Source organism: Crassostrea angulata, chromosome 10, assembly GCF_025612915.1.
Source record: "Crassostrea angulata isolate pt1a10 chromosome 10, ASM2561291v2, whole genome shotgun sequence".
NCBI lineage: Eukaryota > Metazoa > Mollusca > Bivalvia > Ostreida > Ostreidae > Magallana > Magallana angulata.
Window position 1 is genome coordinate 6,809,918 of NC_069120.1, and position 19,996 is coordinate 6,829,913.

At 36.0% G+C, this 19,996-nt stretch overlaps 2 protein-coding genes across 5 annotated transcripts in view; both read right to left on the reverse strand.

Moving 5' to 3' along the window:
- The window catches only part of LOC128165321 (protein FAM149B1-like), a 34,385-nt gene extending 31,331 nt beyond the window's left edge, over positions 1 to 3,054 (reverse strand). Inside the window, exon 1 of the mRNA XM_052829734.1 lies at positions 2,790 to 3,054. Within this exon, the coding sequence (XP_052685694.1) occupies positions 2,790 to 2,836 (47 nt within the window). The 5' untranslated portion in view covers positions 2,837 to 3,054. The remainder of the gene's footprint in view (positions 1 to 2,789) is intronic.
- Positions 3,055 to 11,600: 8,546 nt separating this feature from the next.
- Positions 11,601 to 19,956, reverse strand: LOC128165136 (EF-hand calcium-binding domain-containing protein 6-like). 4 transcript variants are annotated; one of them, XM_052829363.1, is made up of 16 exons: positions 19,431 to 19,951; positions 17,224 to 17,330; positions 16,849 to 16,946; positions 16,489 to 16,746; positions 16,263 to 16,400; positions 16,030 to 16,142; positions 15,894 to 15,938; positions 15,117 to 15,265; positions 14,826 to 15,022; positions 14,296 to 14,406; positions 13,996 to 14,172; positions 13,601 to 13,903; positions 13,224 to 13,467; positions 12,872 to 13,044; positions 12,583 to 12,754; positions 11,601 to 12,476 (listed from the first exon to the last, which is right to left on the reverse strand). In XM_052829363.1, the coding sequence occupies exons 1-16, from the start codon at positions 19,765 to 19,767 to the stop codon at positions 12,234 to 12,236; spliced, it is 2,865 nt and encodes a 954-aa protein (XP_052685323.1). In that variant the 5' UTR covers positions 19,768 to 19,951; the 3' UTR covers positions 11,601 to 12,233. The 4 variants fall into 4 exon arrangements, with proteins under 4 accessions (XP_052685323.1, XP_052685326.1, XP_052685325.1 ...); XM_052829366.1 differs by lacking the exon at positions 16,263 to 16,400 and having other exon boundaries at positions 19,431 to 19,956; XM_052829365.1 differs by lacking the exon at positions 15,894 to 15,938 and having other exon boundaries at positions 19,431 to 19,948.
- Between the last annotated feature and the right edge of the window lie 40 nt (positions 19,957 to 19,996).

The window sequence follows — 19,996 nt, forward strand, 5'->3', positions numbered from 1 at the left end:
TAAACTAAGCTCTGTTTTTGAACTGCATAGAAGGATGGCATCGCCCGCCTCTTTTCTGTCTACTCTGTGGTCTTTGAGAAGCAGATTTAAAGCACAGAGCCAATGATCAATCTCTGCTCAGACATTCTGGAATTTCATGAGAATACACCTGTATGTTTTATAATGGGAAAAGCCGCTTGGTTACCAAGTGCATTGCTGTTTTTGGTCACAGAAACATCAGTCAAGTGAATATTAATGGTTATTGAAACTGATACATGCTAAATGTGACCAATTATAACCTGTCCTTTAAAACATTCCATCAATAGTTCACAAAATGTCAATAAATCTTGGTCCTTGTATCTTAATGTCACTGGTAATATATAAAATTCCATCAATTTATTCAGAATATTTAGTTCCTAAATCATAAGTTGAGAAGGAAAAGTTACAAACTATGTCTATGTTTTTTTGTGAAGTTGGTAGAAGGTTATACAAGAACATAATCATGCAATGAACAAATTCCATTGAAATGATATTCATTTCACAACTGCTGAATTTAAAAAATTCTATACATGTTACAAAGTAATTAACATAACTAATTAAATTTAAAGAGTTTAAGACCATACCTAGGATAGAAATAGCAACCAAAAAGAGGATATTTGAATTTTCCTGCTTCTTTTTACTTCGTAGAAATTTATTACAATGTCACAAGTTTGGTGCATTACTTTTTAAGGCTAATAGTTGTTACTCCATGAACCAAAGAGAAGTAACTCTTTGTTAGATACAGTACAGCTTTGATATGTTGACAGTGTGATAACCAATGTAGTGAACAATGATTCTGAGTGGGGATCACTCTTTCTTTTGTCCTCATCATCAAAATCCTGTCATATAAACCATTGGCTACTGAAGCTGTTAGGTTTATCAAGGAATTCACTTGAAAACTTCAGTTGATTTTCGTTTGAACATTTGACTCACTAAAATTGCCTGATGTTGTTCACATTCATTTAACGTGGTTTATTTGACCTATATGGAGTTAACTGTAGCTGACTGACTAAAATTTACCATTTAGAGAAGCATTTATGGTATGAATTAAATCTAGGTCTAAGATATATTGTGTTAATTTTCTCTATTCCAACTTAAAAGAAAGGTTTCGTGTATGGAGAACATTTTTTCAACATTTTAAGGTTTTCAAAGTTGCCATGATAGACAGCCCCTTTTAAAACTTAAATGCAATAGAAAGTAAAATGAGAATTTATAAAAGGGTAAACCCATGAAAAATCTTTTGACTGCATATCAGAATTCCTTCACTCCCAGCAGTCCTTCATCTAAAATAGTTGACAGATCACAGGTGCTTGAGGACAGGACACCCTCCACATTAATTGTTCTACATTCACTGGTGCAGTTTTATAGTCACAAATTGTCTACACGATCTAGTAAATGAAAAGTGCCTACAGATTTATGAAGTTCAAAATATAAATTCTTTCAATGATACTTAATACCAATAGCTTTGATTGATGGGGTGTATCGGGGCTTAAATTTTTGGTAAACACAATGAAAAATCATGTTTTTAACTGTCATTTTCTATGAAATATAAAGGAAATAAGAAAAAAATCTCAGAGTTTTGTACATTTTTGACTTATGAAATGTATCTAGAGCTCCTATAGTCTCTCTATAGTGGTATTAAACAAGCCTCCTCTTTAAAATGATGTAAAAATTGAATATAAGTATCGGGATTATTTTTCCCATATGATTTAATATAGAATCTCTTTTAACAGGTACTAGCTGAGGCCGCGGGTGCTTAAATGAATTTCAGAAGTACATCATTTGTGGTAATAATGCCTGATGAATATTTTGGTATCGCATATTTGCAAAGAATTTTTTTAAGAATTAGTTTATCAGTCATATATAACACAACTTTGTTTACATTTTAAATTGCAATTAAAGTAAGATTTTTTGTTGTTGCATTACTACACACCAGACTTGATTTTGTCCAGTATAGCTACAGATCATCTGGTAAAGTATACACTCCGGTGCCAAAAGTATGTCAATTTTTCTCTTTACACTATATATTTCAATGAAAACGAACATTTTCCAAAGAAAATGATTTTGAAAAGACTTGATAAATTCAAAATTTCTCGATTTCTCTTCTTTTTTGGCCATTATATTTAAATATTTTTCCAACGTAAAAATTTTTGGCTCACATATTTCAAAAGATAAATAGTAGAGCACTTAAAAAATATCTTCATGTTGTGTTTGAAATATCATATTTTACAAATGAGTTGTCAAATACTATTTCAATGTACCAGTATGTCAAAAAGTGGAAAATGAATCTACTTTAAATGAATAAAAATTTCTTCAAAATCTGAAAAAAATAAAAACAAAAACCCTCCTAAATATAATTCTTGTTTTCAATGAAATATATAGAGAAAAAAGAAAAGTTGGCAAACTTTTGGCCCGTTAGTGTATGTGCAACAGTGTCAAACTTTTTTTTAAAGTTCTTGACAGTTTTTGGGTGTACGAGTGTGTGTAACATTTGCGGGATGCATTAATGTATTTAAATGGCACATTAATGACAAAATTTGTCTCAGAATGGAAGACATATCACTCACTTTAAAATATTCTACTGCAAAAAACTATTTTCATTGAAAAAGTGGACAGGCATGGCCCTCATCCATGATGAAGCCTCATACACTGATGTAACTATATACCCTTCAACATTCAAGAGCTCTAGATGTTGCTACAGGATATAAATCATTTGGTGTTTTATCGTGAATCTAAGGAATCTAGTTTCCCTTGTCGGGTATATTACTTACATTTCTAAAGGCACTTGTCTTCGAACATACCGTCCTAACATGGTCATTTCTGCTAAGTGTCAAATATGACCATGATTTCACAGATAAAATAGATGTAATGAAATGGTGTCAGGATGTGCTTTACTCTTTGTGAGCCCGTAGCCTGTTTTGGTCAAACGTAAGTTGTTCTGCTTCTGTTCTTGTGTTTTGCTATCACTTCATATGTTCAATGATGTTTGACACTGTTTATATTTGTAACACGAAAATGGCCATTCAATCCCATAATGCACCAGAAAAGTTATCTGCGCTTGCGCATAGTCGGTGCGACCGCTTACATCAATATCAAAATAAAGATAAAAAATCTGTTGCTTAGTTACTATGTAAACTATCTTTTAATTGATAGGGAGAAGACAAAAAACATTGGTGGAATGTATACACAAATTTACATATACATTTATATATCAGTATTGTACTTTTTTATGAATATAACATGTAGATCTATTCAGGGTCTTGGCCTTACAGAATACTTTATAATAAATACTTGTACATTTACTTGGCAGTGCCTACAGACACAATAAGAAATGTTGATATTAACAAAAATCCAGTACAATTAGTATGAAATAAATTATTACGAATTGCATTGTGACAGTCAGACAGAGCAGTTAAACTTCATATGCACGATGCATCCCATTTTCAACCAGAATTTTCTGTTAGGTCGTATATGAATTTCTTATCTATATATAGGCTTAAAGATCAGAAATTGATTTTTTTTTATAACAGAAATTCAAATTATTGATATTTATTATTAGCAGTCATTACCTGGCATAAAATAATCGGAAATTAAAAACACACATACTATATATGACGTCTATTTTCATATGTGGCGGTAGACTTGTTTATTTAATGTGTATTAATTAATATTTCAGTAATTGAATTGTATTTAATCAGCATATGTTTAAGTGTGTTAGTGTGCATATTGTTATTATAGTAATATTGTTCACGTATATCAAGTTGTCGCATTCGTTGTATAATTAACGTCATTTGTTAAATATGACGTCACAGTACGTCCCGGCCCGGGGTAGCCCGACGGTGTTTGTATGTTCTCCATATATTGTTGAGAAGCAGGATTTGAGAGAGTGGGGTGGAAAACATTTGAACAGTAAGCACTGTTATTGTTACGCTGTGCAAGTATTGTTGTAATATCTTAATAAACGGTTATAAAACTAGAATCGATTCCTGTGCTTAATTCGGGACTATACAGTACTGTATAACATTGGGCAACCGCCCGTTACACATATATCAGATTTTTTCAAATAAAAGTGAAGATTCTTCGGATAAATAATGATATACTACTCGGAATCTGAAACGCTAAACTACATGCAGTCCTCGGTTTGCTCTCTTAAAGCTGTTTTTCTGATTCTACGAAAACTTTTTTAAACTGAATTTAAAAGTGTTCTTGAACATTCTGGTCATATTCGATTATTCATTACATGTAACATTCCATTTAGATAACTTTATTATTCCTCGCAGGCATCTACAGTATACGGTACAGACTCGCAAAAGATTCTGGCGGGAAGATGAAAACATCACACAAAGCATTTATTGTGTCGATCGTTATTCTATAAATAGTTCTTATATTCTCTGATCAGAAAAAACAGGGTTTTGTTTTTCGGACTATCGTCTTCTAATACCAAGAGTTCGAATTCCTGATATAAAAAAATGATTTTTTTTATATATCAGGAATTCGATTATTATTCTGTCGATCTTTAAATTCGAGTTTTAATACCGAGAATTTCTTGCTTTTATGTTGAGAATTAGAATTCCTTTTTTAAGCCAGGAAATGCCTGAAAGATATCAAAATGTCGCGTTATGGGTGTCCCATAATTCAGAATCGAATTGAACATATATTCTATTGTATAAAATAAGGAATACATGTACGTATTCATATATTGTAACAAGTCACAAATATATAAATGAATATAGAAAGGATTTTTAAATGAGATAATTTGTTATATATCATATTTTTTTATTTCATTCCAAAAATGATAAACTTTTCCATTTTTCGAAGTTTATGATGTATCAACGCAAAGAAAGGATTATCCTTCTTTCAATGAATTATTCATATACCCTCATATTGGCTTCATTCCAAGCTTTTATAAACCCTATAGATTTTATGGCAAACACGTGGGCCTTTGCATCTTGTGACTTACATACATTTTTCCAAAAAAGTGAACATAAAAATTCCTGAAACAGTCCCACTCATTGAGTTACTATATAGGCTTACAAAATCTCACATTTGCTTGGACAAAGTGTCTGAAAGTGCAGGATGCTGATCATGTTTCGGACGTTGCACGTTACGTAAATTTCCGAAAGAAGTCATAATCAGGTTAAAGATTTTGAAGCAATTTACTACACCTATATTTAATAACACCTATATTTTCCAAATAGGAGAACAGGTAACAGTTTTCTTTTGCAATTACGAACCATGAACACAATAAGGTTTTTGAGAACTTGTTCCACACTGAAGTAACTATTAGCCGTACCCAGTCCAACCTTGCACGGATAACGCGTCTAAGAATGCAACCGGTCATGCTTTGAATGCTGTTTGTGACCTATGCATGAATGATGCGGGTTCAATCTATGGCGACTATATGGTCAATTCCTATACCGCAGTTACACAGATGAATGTCAGCTACTCTGTCCCGAGATTTTGCTTCCACCACTTTTCGTTTGATATTTCGATAATAATAAATACCTTTGTGCTCAAACTACATTCATCCACTAATATGAAAAATGTCCAGATTACCTGTTTTGAAACGCCCCCTCTACCGTTTCAAGTTTCAATACACATCCCAAATTAGAAAGTTTACGGGGATTTTCATTGCATTAACCATAAATAAGCCCAGATGATAACGTTGAAAAATTGCGCGAGGTGTCCCGAGTACTTCCGAATGGAGAAAAGATGTAAACATTTCCCATTATAAATCTCCGTAAGAAATTTGTTTTTGTTCCTGTAAACTTTTATGAATGAAAAGGGTCAAATTGTCAGTGAAGATATCTTGGATATTTTCCATTTCGATTTTCCATTTCATCGATTTCAACTGTACTTCTTTCACAGGTATGTGTATTTTTGTTAAAAATCATTAAAAAGTGATGGAAGCAATAACTTGGGACAGACTATAACGGGGATGCATGGTAGTAGTCATCGTTGGTAAAGATGCTTTATGTGGTATACATTTTCCAGATAAGTATCTAAGACGCCATACCAAAGTAATGTGAGACGAAGGTACAACTTAATTTTGCATGTTTGTAGAAATGCAAGACAAAATTCATGCTTATTTTTAAAAAGATACTGTGTCTGTTCGTTTTTATTCATAGCTCAACCTTAAACAAACTTGTAGTTGTTATGCATTTGGGTATACAAAACTCAAATAATAATTCGGATGCTGAATTTAACTTACGATTTTTGAATGACGAGTGAACAGGTTTGATTCGTTAAGCATTCTACTCTTAATTAACTATTGGCTCACCTAAACCAAGTTTGCACAGACCGCGTATCATGCAGGGGGTCTATGGTGCTTGTTTTGCTTCAAATGCTGAATGTGAACTATATTTTTTAGTTGAATAAATAGAAAAAAAGTCTTATTCTGAAGTATCTTTAGTTGAATCGTCTCAAGAAACGACCCAGAGTTCTAAATTAAACAAAAAATGCATGGAATCAGAACGATGCATATTATGATGGGGTATTCTGTATGTTATCTTTATATTTATTGAATAAATTGGACAGGTCTGATCTTATGTATAGGTCATATTCTATCTGTAAATACTACTTTTCAATTTAAGTTTGTAATGATTAATTAAGGTAGTTCTATTATGTCAGCCAAAATTTTACCGTTTTCGGAATCGATACCCTCAAATTATTTAGCAATTATGTTTTTCTTTGTGTTTGTTAATAAACTCTAAATAACTATTGTGAGACAGTATTACTTTGCAAAATTGTATTAAAATATCAGAAAAAGATTTTAATGGAAATTTAATTTGTAGTTTACGATTAAACTAATAGGCATTTACGCCATCTGAATCGCTCATATTCTTTATGCCCCGAAAGTACATGTAAGTACGAAATCAAAGTATTGAAGTACTGAAAGTCGGGCTCTTTTGGTGTGTCTTTATGCATATTGTGTAGTAAATACTGAAAATCTCCTTTCCCTCTCTCTCTCATGCATTTAATGTCGGCAAAGCGTCAGAGAGCGACCACATTTTGTAAGCGGCTATAAACAAAAAAATGCCTGTTTAGTAGAAAAAAAATCAACAGTTGCTGCCTTGAATTTTGCAACAAGCGTTATATATATTCAATCCCCATTTCTTCAACCCGCAGCAAAGTAGTTCATGGAAATTCATGCACATTGTATGTGTCCAAAATGCAAAGTCTTGTTTTTAAAACTCGTTAATAATAAGAAAATTTTAAAAAAAGTTAGACCATTCTGCCGAAATTAAAAAAAGAAGCAAAATGCCAACACTTTTGACAAAACGTGGCTCTTTGTGTAACTATTTGGTAAAGTGGAAGCTTTTACTTTGACGCTGTTTGTTTTTTTGTTTACTTTTGAAGTTGTGCTATTTATAGTAACATTGGCGATTTGCTTGCCTTAAGCCAGGACTCTGCTTTGAGCAGAGCGCAGCTAAAAATGGATACAATTTACCTTTCATAATTCAGAAAGTGTAAAGGACTATATATATGGTTTGAGCCTAAAATGGCCCCCTAAAATGAACATTGTCATTTTACTGTAATTCTTTGTTTTATTTCTACAAATATGCATTTGAAGTTTTGTTTCATTTTGATATTTGTGCCCACAATTTAAAAATATGACTTCATAATGTTTACCTTTTCCCGCTATTTTCTCATTTTAGCATAAAACGGCTTGTTTTGAAACATTGAGCGACTGCTTGAACAAACAAAATATTTTCACCAAAGATGTATCTCTCAAATACCTATGAGTGACAAAAAGTTCGTTCTTGTTCAAAGAGTCGCTTTATATTTCCCATTCGAAAAAAGGTAAGAAAAATGTCAATTTTTGATTGATTTTGGTTGAATTATAAAAATAACGTCACTTCTGACGTCATATACTGCCAGTGAGTGCATATAAATCAAATAAATAGGTGAAAAACATATTTCATGTCAACTCTTTTATAAGATAACACAACAAATTAATGTACCTGAATCATTTTAAAAATAGCGAAATATGGGGGCCAAATTTGACTAATATCATACATAGCTCTTTGACATAAATTTTCGATGAGTTTACATTGTGTATGCAAACAAAACAACAGCTTGAAAAACAACATGAATGAGTCCTCAACTGACTGAGAAGGCATTTCATTTGTGTAACGAAGCTTTAATATAGCATTTTGTAGATATGACTTTGAGCACTTAAATCCTGTTTATGCAAATGAAAAAAAGTAAAGACAATTGTGATACATATTTGTGACGCAAGTCTACTCCCAAGTAACTGTGCATTTCACTGGCACGATTTGTAGCTATGGTTGATTTATCTGAAGTTGGAAAATGACATGCAGTATGTCCTATAAATATAGTTATCTACTATTGGAGCCCTTGTCAAAATTTGTTGATTAAGTTTTTAGTTCTAGTTGATGTAAAATTGTAGCCACTAAACCATTGGACACTTGCATGGACAATGCATTTAAAACTATTATCGTGCGTATATTTTTTACTTTTATTCCTGGTAATTGTTTGTCCTATGATTATCTTGATAATGATCTGCTAGCTATAAAAGAAAAGGTTTCTTTAAAAAAAACACACACACAAAAGACACAAACAAGTAAATCGCCAATTTACTTTGAAATTTAGTTTGTGTGGTTGTAGATCTATTTTAAAAGAATGAACAAAAGAGAAAGTCTAAGGGTGTTTCTTGGTCATCAAAACAGTTACTGTACCATAATGTGGTAGTAGTTGATACTGTGCTTAAGATGTGTATATCAAACAGTTTTTGATTTTGTCATTTGTTTGACTTTTAATGCAGAGAAAAATAAAAACACAGTTAAAACAAACAGTTGTAATACTTTTAAGACTCGTCCAAGCATATTTGCCTTTTTTATGAAAAAGGAAATGTAGAAATTTACTAGAAACTGAGATTTAGAGGTACAAGGAATATTTCAATTATCCTGTATTTCCAATTAAATGCCAGTATTTATTAATTTTATGACGATATTTGTTGTAATGCCTGATGTCATAGGGGTACTTCTGAGTGTCATTGTCAGGCTTGAATTTTGCATGGGCACCTACTTTAGCTTCAGGAGCTGGTTGTATTTTGTCGTTTATGTCCTGAGGTTCATCTGTGTTTCCGCCACTTTGATCTTGGGAAATGTTTTTTTTCTTTTCGTCATGGTCACCATTAGGTGTGTGAAATTCACAAATAAGTACTGTGCTAAGCGATTTAATAGTGTCCAAATCTTGTATGTTAAGGAGTTGTGTCCAATTTCTGCGATGGAAGTAAGGTCTTTGAAAATCTTCATAAATTTCTATGTATAAAAGTCCTGCAGCTGTCTTGTTGCTTTTATTCAAGAATTTATCAATGACCTTGTGATATATGTATGGTTCTCAAATCTGCCTATATAATTTTCTTGAATTTATCTGATGGATGTTTTTAGATACAATCTCATGGACTGTTTGTAAGTTTGAACGATTTCCTGCAACTGGACTCAGTGGTATAATTACTATAGTATTTTCTGTTCCATAACACAAGTAAAAAGGCTAAAACTAATTTGGCTGAAGAAGAATTATTTGGAACAATGAGTAAACATAATTTCTTAGAACAGTGAGTATACCCTTTTTCTTAGAATATTGAGTTTAAAACATATTGTACTACCTAATTTCTTAGAACAAATACTCTACAGGTAGCTATGTCGGAAGTCATGTAGCTGTTTTGTTACTTGTCAGCATAGTCATGTGATAAGCTTTGAGATCTGTTGTTGTCAAAACCTTTGACATTCTCCTAATTTACTCAATGCATCACAACCTCATTTTGTTTGCTTGATCTGTATATGATGTCAAATGGATATAGCCCATTTCTCAATGGCACCAGTATCAAGTTTTTTGTCGACCCAAAACATTCTAGAGCACTATGTAATCACGTTATGGATGTACCTCAAAAGATGATCCAATAAGATGCCTTCAAATGTTCATACTAACTGCATCATTGTACGAAAGAATGGAAAATTAGAGTTAAAGGTTATTTGAAATGACCAAACGATGTCATTTCAACTGTACATAGATCATTTTGCTAAAGACTGTTTTAAACAGTTGAAACGAAACCGAAATAGTTTTGACGAATTCTCTTTAGATGTTGGCGACTAGATGCCCTTTCACAAAACTGAGCTTTCGATACTAGAAACTCCCTTGTTACCTGGGTCTTTTATTGATGCATGTTTAAACTTTCCACTGGAGTTAGATTTCAAATCGATTCCAATCACCCAGGGCAGTGCTAAAAATCTTACATTCTCTTCTGAATTTGATAACAGAATATCCTAAGGATCACCTAGTACCAAACATTTATGGATAAGTGTATGGTTCAATCGCCCCTTAGCAAACAAGAACATCATTTAAATACCTAAAGACCTCGTTTTTCTAACATTCGATTTCGTCCATGTAATTATGCATGTTTCATGTTTCACATTCACCCTATAATAATTCGTAACCTTCTCAATGTAAATATAGAGCAAGGATGATATATCAATCTTAGGGTGAAAACTTTTATCGTAGAAAATTCGAGTCCCAGTATGTAAGATATGCGCGGATGTGGATCTAAGGGGGGTTCGGAGGTGTGAACCCCACTGGAAATAAATAGGTATTTCAACTTAACATACTGTAAAAACTCATCGCAAATATACCTCGAATCGCCCCCCCCCCCCCCCCCCGAAAACGGAAAATTGTCTGGATCCGCGAGTGCTCTTAGACTGGACAAAAAGATTTCTTCAACTTTTATTCGACCTCATTCGAAAACTACAACTGGAATTTTAATTCATTTAATACAGGTCTCCAAAGTCAGATACATATCTACCTTTATGTAAGAAAAAGCGTTAGTTACCCATTTACGACTTAAAAAAAATCTTGCATGGTAATTAATAAATGTACCCTTTGCTTTAGATATGGAGAGGACTTATAAAGGCATTGCCTGATGTCCAATCCATTTTTTATTATAAAATATTGTTTGAATAAACTACATTTTGGTAAAAGACTTTGAATAGGGCCATGGTACACCCTGAATTTGATTAAGGAATAAAAGATCATTCTTTGAGTATTATGGGGTGATAATTTTGGTCGCGGCGTGATCAAATCCAATAGAGCCCGAAGGGCTGTATGATACATTTGATCAAGCCCGACCTAAATTATTACCTCATAATATTCAAAGAATGATTCCTTATAACTTATATTTATATAATGTTAAACCATCGTACGATTAAATATTTAATTATAAATAAGCAAACCCCGCTGGCGCCTCAATTTGGCGTCATTTGAAGTTATGGGTTATATAGTACAAAATCGGTACAAAATTGTACGTAGTGTTATCACAGGCAAATACGGTAGAATATGTGAATATTAAAATATATAACCTTCTGCATGGTTATAACCCCCCCCCGGGCCAAGAAAAGAATATGGACCCGACACGAATAAAAAATGATGATTCCTTAGTATATCCTCCCTCGACATGAAAATTAAACCTTGGTTCCATGGTGTATAAAAATAAAATAACACGCAGTAAAACAACTGAGTCTAAAGAATAACATATGTAGGATTGGCAGGATAGACAAACACACTTTAAAAAAAATACAAGTTTATTGTAAAACGATATTGTAACAAATAAATGTTAGTGGATAGACAAAGAAATATCACAGTTTCTGATCACATCGGCACCAGTCCTTTGCCGAGTTGTATACTATAAGTCGTGAATAGATTGTGCTACAAATATCGCTAGACTTCAATATACAAAATATCAAACACGTAATTAATACTATCACAAAATAAGGTTTTCATATTAAATTGGGCATACTAACGGATTTATTTGGGTGCATCCAGAGTAAAAATTAGATTGTTCATTTTATCTCGTCTGTGAATCCATTGCGTGCACACCTAAACCTTTTAATACTGAAGAAATAAATATAAATACACAATATCTGGAATCTAAAACAAACTGAGAGATGCACCACAAAATCATCACAACAACGCCCGGACTCGCGGACGAATAAATGGCGCGAAGCATGATAAGCATATTACGTCACATCCTTACCAATAAATATAATGCAGGTATGAGAATAATGGTGACATATTTGGGAAGGGAGTCTTTAAAATATATTGTAATCGGCGTTCATATTTAAACAATCATGCACAGTCGCTAACACCTCGTAAGCAGGCTTCATTCATCATAACTTGACATTTGTTAACAAGGTTAATTAGATTTTTCGTACACTCTGTCTTGTTGGGGGTTTAAATGTTTCTTCAATGAACTTTTCGTATGGAATTTTGCCAGACATGTTGTGGTCAAACTGGGTGAGCACGTGGTAGACCTCGTCTTCGTCTAGGATGACGTTGGCTAGCTTCAGCACTGAGCGGAACTCTGGCACCGACAGGTAGCCCTCGTTCCGAGTGTCTAGTTTTCTGAAAGCCCGTCGGAGGTTTTTCCAGTCTCCCGCAAGCTGTGGACAGAAAAAAAGCTGAATGAACAAAGAGAATTTACAAATACATCCCAAAATATTTTAATATGAATTATTCTAGCGATAGTTATCCGCGCATTACTGGTACCTTTTGCCTCAGTTTGGAGGTGATGCCATGGAGGCCCTTCTGTGGGGGCTCAACAATGTCGTGGATTGGCAGTTCCGGTTGTGGATGAGCAAGAAGAGAAAGCATGTTGTTACCATGGCGCCAGATTTGTTTCCTTAGAGCAAACGGCTTCAAAAACTCGATATAGGAAACGCTGAAATGAGTAAGTATATATATCATGAAAAGAAACTCTTGTAGAACAATAATTGCTTATGAAGTCGGTATCGTTGATCTTTTAACAACGTGGTTTATTTTGAGACTGAAGACTTACCGTCCGTCTCGTTTCAAGTCGAATTTGTCGCTCAGTTTGTTGATCTCAAACTCGCTCAGGTGGACGCAGAGTTCGGTCAGGACGTCCTTGAACTCCTCTCTAGAGATAAATCCTGTGCCGTAAGGATCCATCTCTACAAACTCCTTCCTCAGGTCTTCCCACATGTAATCAACCTGTCAGAAACCGTGAAAAAGAAAGTAAGATAAGAAAAAGAGACCTACAAACTGAGGTTCGCTCACAAAATCGGCTCGTTGTAAGATGGTGTTTTCTAAGCTTTCAATATACCTATATTTCAATGCTTATAGTAAGAGCAATAGTAAAGTAAGATCCATTGAACAGTATCTGTATTAACCTTTGATCTCAAACTATCCTCCAACATGTCTGCGGCACAATTGAGCTTTCTCGATCTGATCATGAAGTCAGCATCGCCTCTCTTGGGAGGGTTCATCTTAGCATTGGGGAAGGAGGCCGACTTCTTGGAGAACCCAAAGTGGCGGACAAACTCATTGTAGTCCAAGGTCTTGTCTGTGTTGGTGATGAACGTTTTCCATAGGTCTCTGATTTCTCCGCGGGAAACTTCTGGTCTGATATCGAATCTGTTAATGAAAAAAACAGCATTTTGTTTATCGGTATCTTAATGAAAACTATTGAAATGGAGAACACGCAAATCTAAAGGAAATTAACTCTGGAGATTTTTTCAAGTTATGCAAGAATCGTGGTCTAAAGTACCTCTTCAAAAGTTGGAACATCATTTCTTGCGACAATCTTTCGCTGTTAATTTCATCTAACTCGTAAAATACTCGTTCTATATCTTGGAATCGTCTGTTCATGAGGTCTTTGATGACTTTGAAGAGTTCCTGTGGAGAGCGGCGGACCTGAGCGTAGTCAGCGAACACCGGCTCGTCCACCACCAGTCGATCCACCCCCTCATCAGCCTCAGGGGGGCTCACCTCCAGGATCGGACTGGGTACTTTAGGAGGACCGCTCAAATCAACGCCCGGTTGTTTTTCGAATAGGCTCTTAGCTTTACCCCTAGAATTGATGAAATGAACGTTGTAATATTTTTAAAAGGTTTATGATAGTTATGAAGATGAACAGAAATTAGAAGCACTTGGTTTATTTACTTTGTGTCAAACTGTTGCATGAAGTCAGCGTATTTGATGTTTCCATCCTCGTCCAGAGGAAGTCTATCCACGAAAGCATCGAACTGGTCGTCCTGGAGATGGAAGTTGAACCGACTCTCGATGGCCGCTCGGAACTCCTCTTGACTTATCACGTTCAGACCCAACTTGTCTATGCTCCTGATTAGCAAGGGAAAAAAGAATAAACATTCATTCATCAGGATAATTTTTGAAATATCCATCTCGAAGTTTTCTAATTATGATTTGTAACTGAAAGTTGTTTAAAGACGGGTGAAGACGTACTTAAAGGTGCCGAGGAGGGCCAGGAAGTCTCTCTGGAACATATTCATTACTTGGACCTCGATACCACTCATGGTGGACACCTGGCTAGGACTGGCGGGTCGGTCATTCACCCTGTAACCAGCAAACCTCAAAATTAGGACAAGAAATATCGGCCATAAAGTTCAATGGAATGAAAATGGAATACAATCCACACAAAGTGTTGCAACTACGTGTAACAACTCCAGTCTCTAAAAGAGGTGTACTAAAAGCTGGACACGGAGAAGACACACATCTGAAAGGTACCAGGTTTCTGAAATACAGATAGTTTAAACACAAAAAAGGAAAAGACAAAACAAAAACGATATAGATGATCGATATGATGATGGCGGTCACCATTGAGCAATAGAGCCTAGTGCACCCTCTACTCTCTATAGATGGTCGGCTCAACTACAGCCCACGGCATACAGGAATACTAGGTACATAACGAGATCCACCGCACGTCTACTGCACCACTGTAGGAATAAAATTTGATAACTAACAATCTGACTAGCCTGTGCTTTGTATTGGTCAGGATATTGTGGGTCATGCCGACTTCAGAGCGATCTTGGAATCGGTGAAGGAAATCCCTGTAGGGAACCCCATCTCTGCGAGCCTGCACGGCGCATCGGGACAAGAAGGCGGCCAGTAACTTCTTCTCCAGCTTAAGGTGATACTGGGCCAGGACCTCCAGAAAGACGTCAAAGCTTACCTGTCGGGGTAAAACAATGACAAGATTTACAATACTTATCAATCTTATAATACTGTAAAATTAGAGGAACCATGCTAACGCTGGTTCTACACACCACGCCGCTGTTGGTTGGGTCTTTGGCTTCAAACGCCTCTTGCATTTGGTGACAACCCTCTCTGAACTTGTTCTTCAGCCAGCGCTCTATGTCCAGGGATTGCTTCCTTTCGATTTCTTTCTTCCTAGGGGTTCTATTAGAGGACGGTCCTAAAATACACCCATAGACGTCTCTAAGAACTTGGGCATGTAGAATTTAGATTCTTGTACATTTACAGCAAAACTGCAAGAGCACTTGATTCTGTCTTAAATTTCATTGTTCCGTCACATACAGGCAAACCTGTCGCAAGTTATTGATAGAACATGTAATTTTTAACAGAAACAAGTTTCTCTTGAACGACACTCGGTGTTAATATAGCAAAACCAAAGATCAACAATTTAAATAGAAATTCAAAAACAAACAGCTGTCATGGCAGGTCTTTACAAGATAACATTCTCCACGGATCTGCTCTATTGGAAGGGTACTACAAAATCACTAAGGTAGGCTTGTACATTATGTGACTACCAGAACCAGTGTCTACCTATTGCCAGTTCGTCTAACCCACTCCTAATACTACCAAACTCGCAAATCCATCTTTACCGGGAAATGCGGGTGCAGCCGGGGTATGTTTAAGTGCCGTTGATTTTGGCGATCAATGGTGATTGATGCAAATTGCCTTTTAAAGAATTCCATCAATTTTTTCTAAATGGATTGCACTACAAACACGAGGAGAATTCTACAAGCCCAAACAGTTCTCCTTTGCATGCTGTCAACCAACCCACTCTTTGTTAGGCTTACCTTCCTTCAATGTCACCTTTTTAGCCACCTTCTTCCCGTCTTTTCCTATCATTTTAAACCAACATTATGATATATCAATTGACTGTTATTTTTTATACACACTCCTGTTTCTATAGATAGGAGCATCGTGTCTTACCGGTGATAAGTTGAGGAGACGCCTGTCTCTCCTCTCCTCCATTCTCCATCTGAATTCCCAGAGCGTTCAGGAACTGGGCTCCATTCACAGTGCCGCTATTATTGGGGTCGTACCTAAAATAGCATCAAGTTAGAGAATTTTGCTTTCAAATTCGAACACACTAATTTTTATTAGTGAATCGATATATAGGTAATTTATTATCGACCAGGTGAAGAGAATTTTAAGAATCGTACTTTTTCCACAGTTTCTCAAATTCTGTGTCTTCCATGTAAAACATTAACTTATTCAGCATTTGCTTAAATTCTGGTTTCAGTATTCTTCCAGTGCCTCCAGGATTCATTTGAGGTATTAAATCGGCAATATCTAGGAATCTGAAAGGAAAACACAGCAGGTCGTGAAACACTGTAAAACCAAATGTGCCATGTTAATCGCAATAGAGTAAAAGCAAACCCAACTTACTTTTGTCGGACTTTCTCTTTAAGTTGGGCATGGACTTGAGATGACGTCATTATTGCTTTGTCTGGCCACATTCTCTGAACAGGGTCCATCCAGCGGGGGTAGTCGTTTTGAGCCTGGGCCTCGTGGAAGTAGGCGAAGAACTCGCTGTAGTTGATGATCTGTTTGTCCTTGAAGCCCAGTCTGTCCATCAGCCTGTTAAACACGTTCTGTGACACGTTCCTGTTCAAGATGGTCATCAGGATCCTGTAGAAGGCCTCTCTGTAAAGAAAACCCCATACCGCCATTGTTACACATTAGATGTCTGATCTTTGCAATAGATATCACCAATGCCCTCTCTCCGAGAAATCTCTGTTTCCATACCTGGATACATTCCCTTTTTGCTCTGGATCATTGTCCTTAAACTTCTTCTTGATTTCGTAATAGCTTCCCTTTATTCTTTGCTTCAGCATTGTCTCTATCTGTTAGTGTAAGAAATCAATTATATCGACAGTCAACATTTAGAAAACTGTAATTGCTGTACCGTTCATAAGGTGTGGGGCTTATTTGCTACAGATTGCAGTACTCTGCAAATTATCGAAATCCAATGCGTTGTTCTGTTAAACAAACAAACATAAGTCTGTTTAAATAGTTAATTAAACTCATTTATGCAAAGATAACCCTATTGATCAGCTTTATGAACACCTCAAACCACATAGTGTTATGGTGAACCAAATTTTATTTTAAACAAAATCTTACTTCGTCGATCTCCAGCCTGGCCTGGGTAGAGACCTGTGAGAGCCGAGACGACATCCTGCTGGGCGGGGCTCCATTATCCATACGGCTGCCCACGTCGGCACGACTTCCTGTAACACAAGCATTTTGGGTAATTATAACACATACTAATGTACATCTCTAACTGGGTGAAAAAGTAGAAGTGAATTCTGATCTACAATCTACATGGGAACTATTCTTAGAGTTTTATTGACCATTAGTAACAGTCAGAAATTAGAATGAAAGGCAAACTGAAGCAGAGAAAAACCATATATACAGACAGTCCCTCCACCCTTGCAAGTGATGACATTGCAAACTGGAGGCTGCATGGAACCAGTATGTGTCCACCACGTTGCGGGGATGGGGGGGGGGGGGGGGGTGATCTATAGGTGTCACTCGATATCCGATTGTTATTATTAAAACACAAAGGGCATTTCTTTTTAATTCACATTGGTTATATACATCGTATTGATTCTTTGGAAATTTGAAATAAGGTTAAAAATTAGTTCATGGAACTACAAAATATCTGCATAATTAACTAGGAACTCGGGAATGTCTTTTGTGTGACTGGAAAAGTTCACAATCAGATAATTCTATTTTTTTTTTTCTAATGGTAACAAACAAAATGTGCCGACTAGAGAAATGTTATTGTGTTTTAGATTTAAATTTCAGACGAGAAAAGGTTACTAACAATGCCAGAAATTGATTTACATTCCTATATAAAGATATGTAAAGTGGCATAACATCTAGCTACCGGAAAACAGGTTAGGGTATACTGCAGCGATGATATACGATGTATCGACCAGGAAACCTCAAATGAAATCCCCATGTATGAGGAGCACATCAAGTGTGATAGGGGACAATATGGGGCCATAAAATATCTAATCCGTGTGATATATCGCACACTACCGGCAGTATTATAGGGTGAACTTCTTAGATCTACACTGAATAAAATTGTCAGCTCAGGCGTGAACTATAAGTAAAGAAATGCTAATGCTCCTAGAGAGAAAACACTGTCTTATCTGAAAGGAACTAGACTCTATAATTATGAAAAAAAGTCTACCCTTGTTCGCTTTACTGTGACTGGGCCCTGTAATGAATTCAAATATCGATATAAATTGTCGTCTCGCCAGCTTTTTTTTTATCGGTAGGTTAAATTTTTAAGATAGCAAAAACTAGCAAGGCTCTGGTATCTCCTTTTTTTCATTTAAACGCTCAAACTTTATGAAATCAATACCAAATCACCCCGGGTTAAAAAAAAAACTATACGCCAATGTAAGAAAAAATGCAAAGACATTATTCACGGGATTAATTAAGATAGTCAGATAATTATGAAATGTGTGAATTTTAATTTCCCTGCCGCTATTGTTCTCGTTCATTAACCCGCTGTTAATCCCGTGGTCAGGGAGACGGGTGCGTTCAGTGACACCCGCTTCTGTAGTTCATGAATCGCCGCTGTTTAAATCGCCACGCAGATTGAAAATCAGTTGTAAAGAATTATTATTGAATAAAAACATACTTTTGAAAAATGTGCAAACAAAGCTAGCTAAGATGTTCTTTGTAATGAATATTGACGAATGGGATTTTAGAAATGAAACGGAAGGGTCCGAGTAATATATTGAATGGCGTGTAAGGGGGGTTCCGTCGGTCCACGAGCGAAACATCCGTGCTAAAATGATCTGGTCCGTCCTCAGGAAACTCCTAAGAAAGGCTGGGATTATTAAACAAACCACTTGTTGGTCTTTGGTTTCCAATCCTTTCTGCCAAAGTAAACACCTTTACCGTATATTTACCACTTAGAGAAAGGTAGCTCTTAAAGTTCGTAAGTTTGTTTGATAACTCAAAATTAATAGTAAAACCCTAGCAATCTATAAACCTCCCAAAATTCATTTCTTATAACACAGGTCTGAAGGACAGTTTGATTTCATATCATGGTTTGACGAGGAGGAAATAAATTGTCAGAAACAGTGATAACATAAAGCCTGAAACAACACACAGTTCATTTCTTAACTAAACTGTGCCGACTTTTGTGGGGAAACATACAAAAAACATATATTCCTAACAAGACATATTCATTTCAAATAACTTTCCGACCTCCAAATGAAGATGGTGAATGGAAGTGATGCATTAACTACCAGTACCATTATAAGTAGATAACAATCTTTTCAACCAAGCATAAAAACTAATCTTACCAAACACGGGTAGCCTGGTCTTCGCTGGGTCTCCATACGTGACCTCCACCCCTTCGGGAATACTATCTATGGGGAGGGGCGCCTGCATCATCTGTCTAGAGCCCAGCCTGCTGTCCCGACCGTATGCACTCACGCTCTTTCTACCGCTATACACATTCTCGTTGGCAAGGGGTCGTCCCGCGGGGTGGGAGAGAGGTCGGTCCCCGGACCGGGATACTCCTCTTATGTCCATGTTTGTGGGATTACCCATGCGAGACAAGGGATGCTCAATCTGGGGCAGGCTGACTCCCATTTTTTGCCCCATCGAGGCTGGTCGAGGTATTCCTACCTGCGACATGTCTGATGTTTGATAGTACCTTCCACAAAATTATATTCCAGTCACACTTGTTCTTCCCAGACAGTATATATTTATGTATACAAGCTCACATAGGCTACTGGTCCGCATAGAAGACCCGTGCTCCACATTCAAACACCGGGTAGTCCCTAGCAACGATTGCCCGTTACCCCGGCACATTTGTCATTAATTTGCGCATGTATCGATAAAAGTCGGTATTATTTCCCCTGTT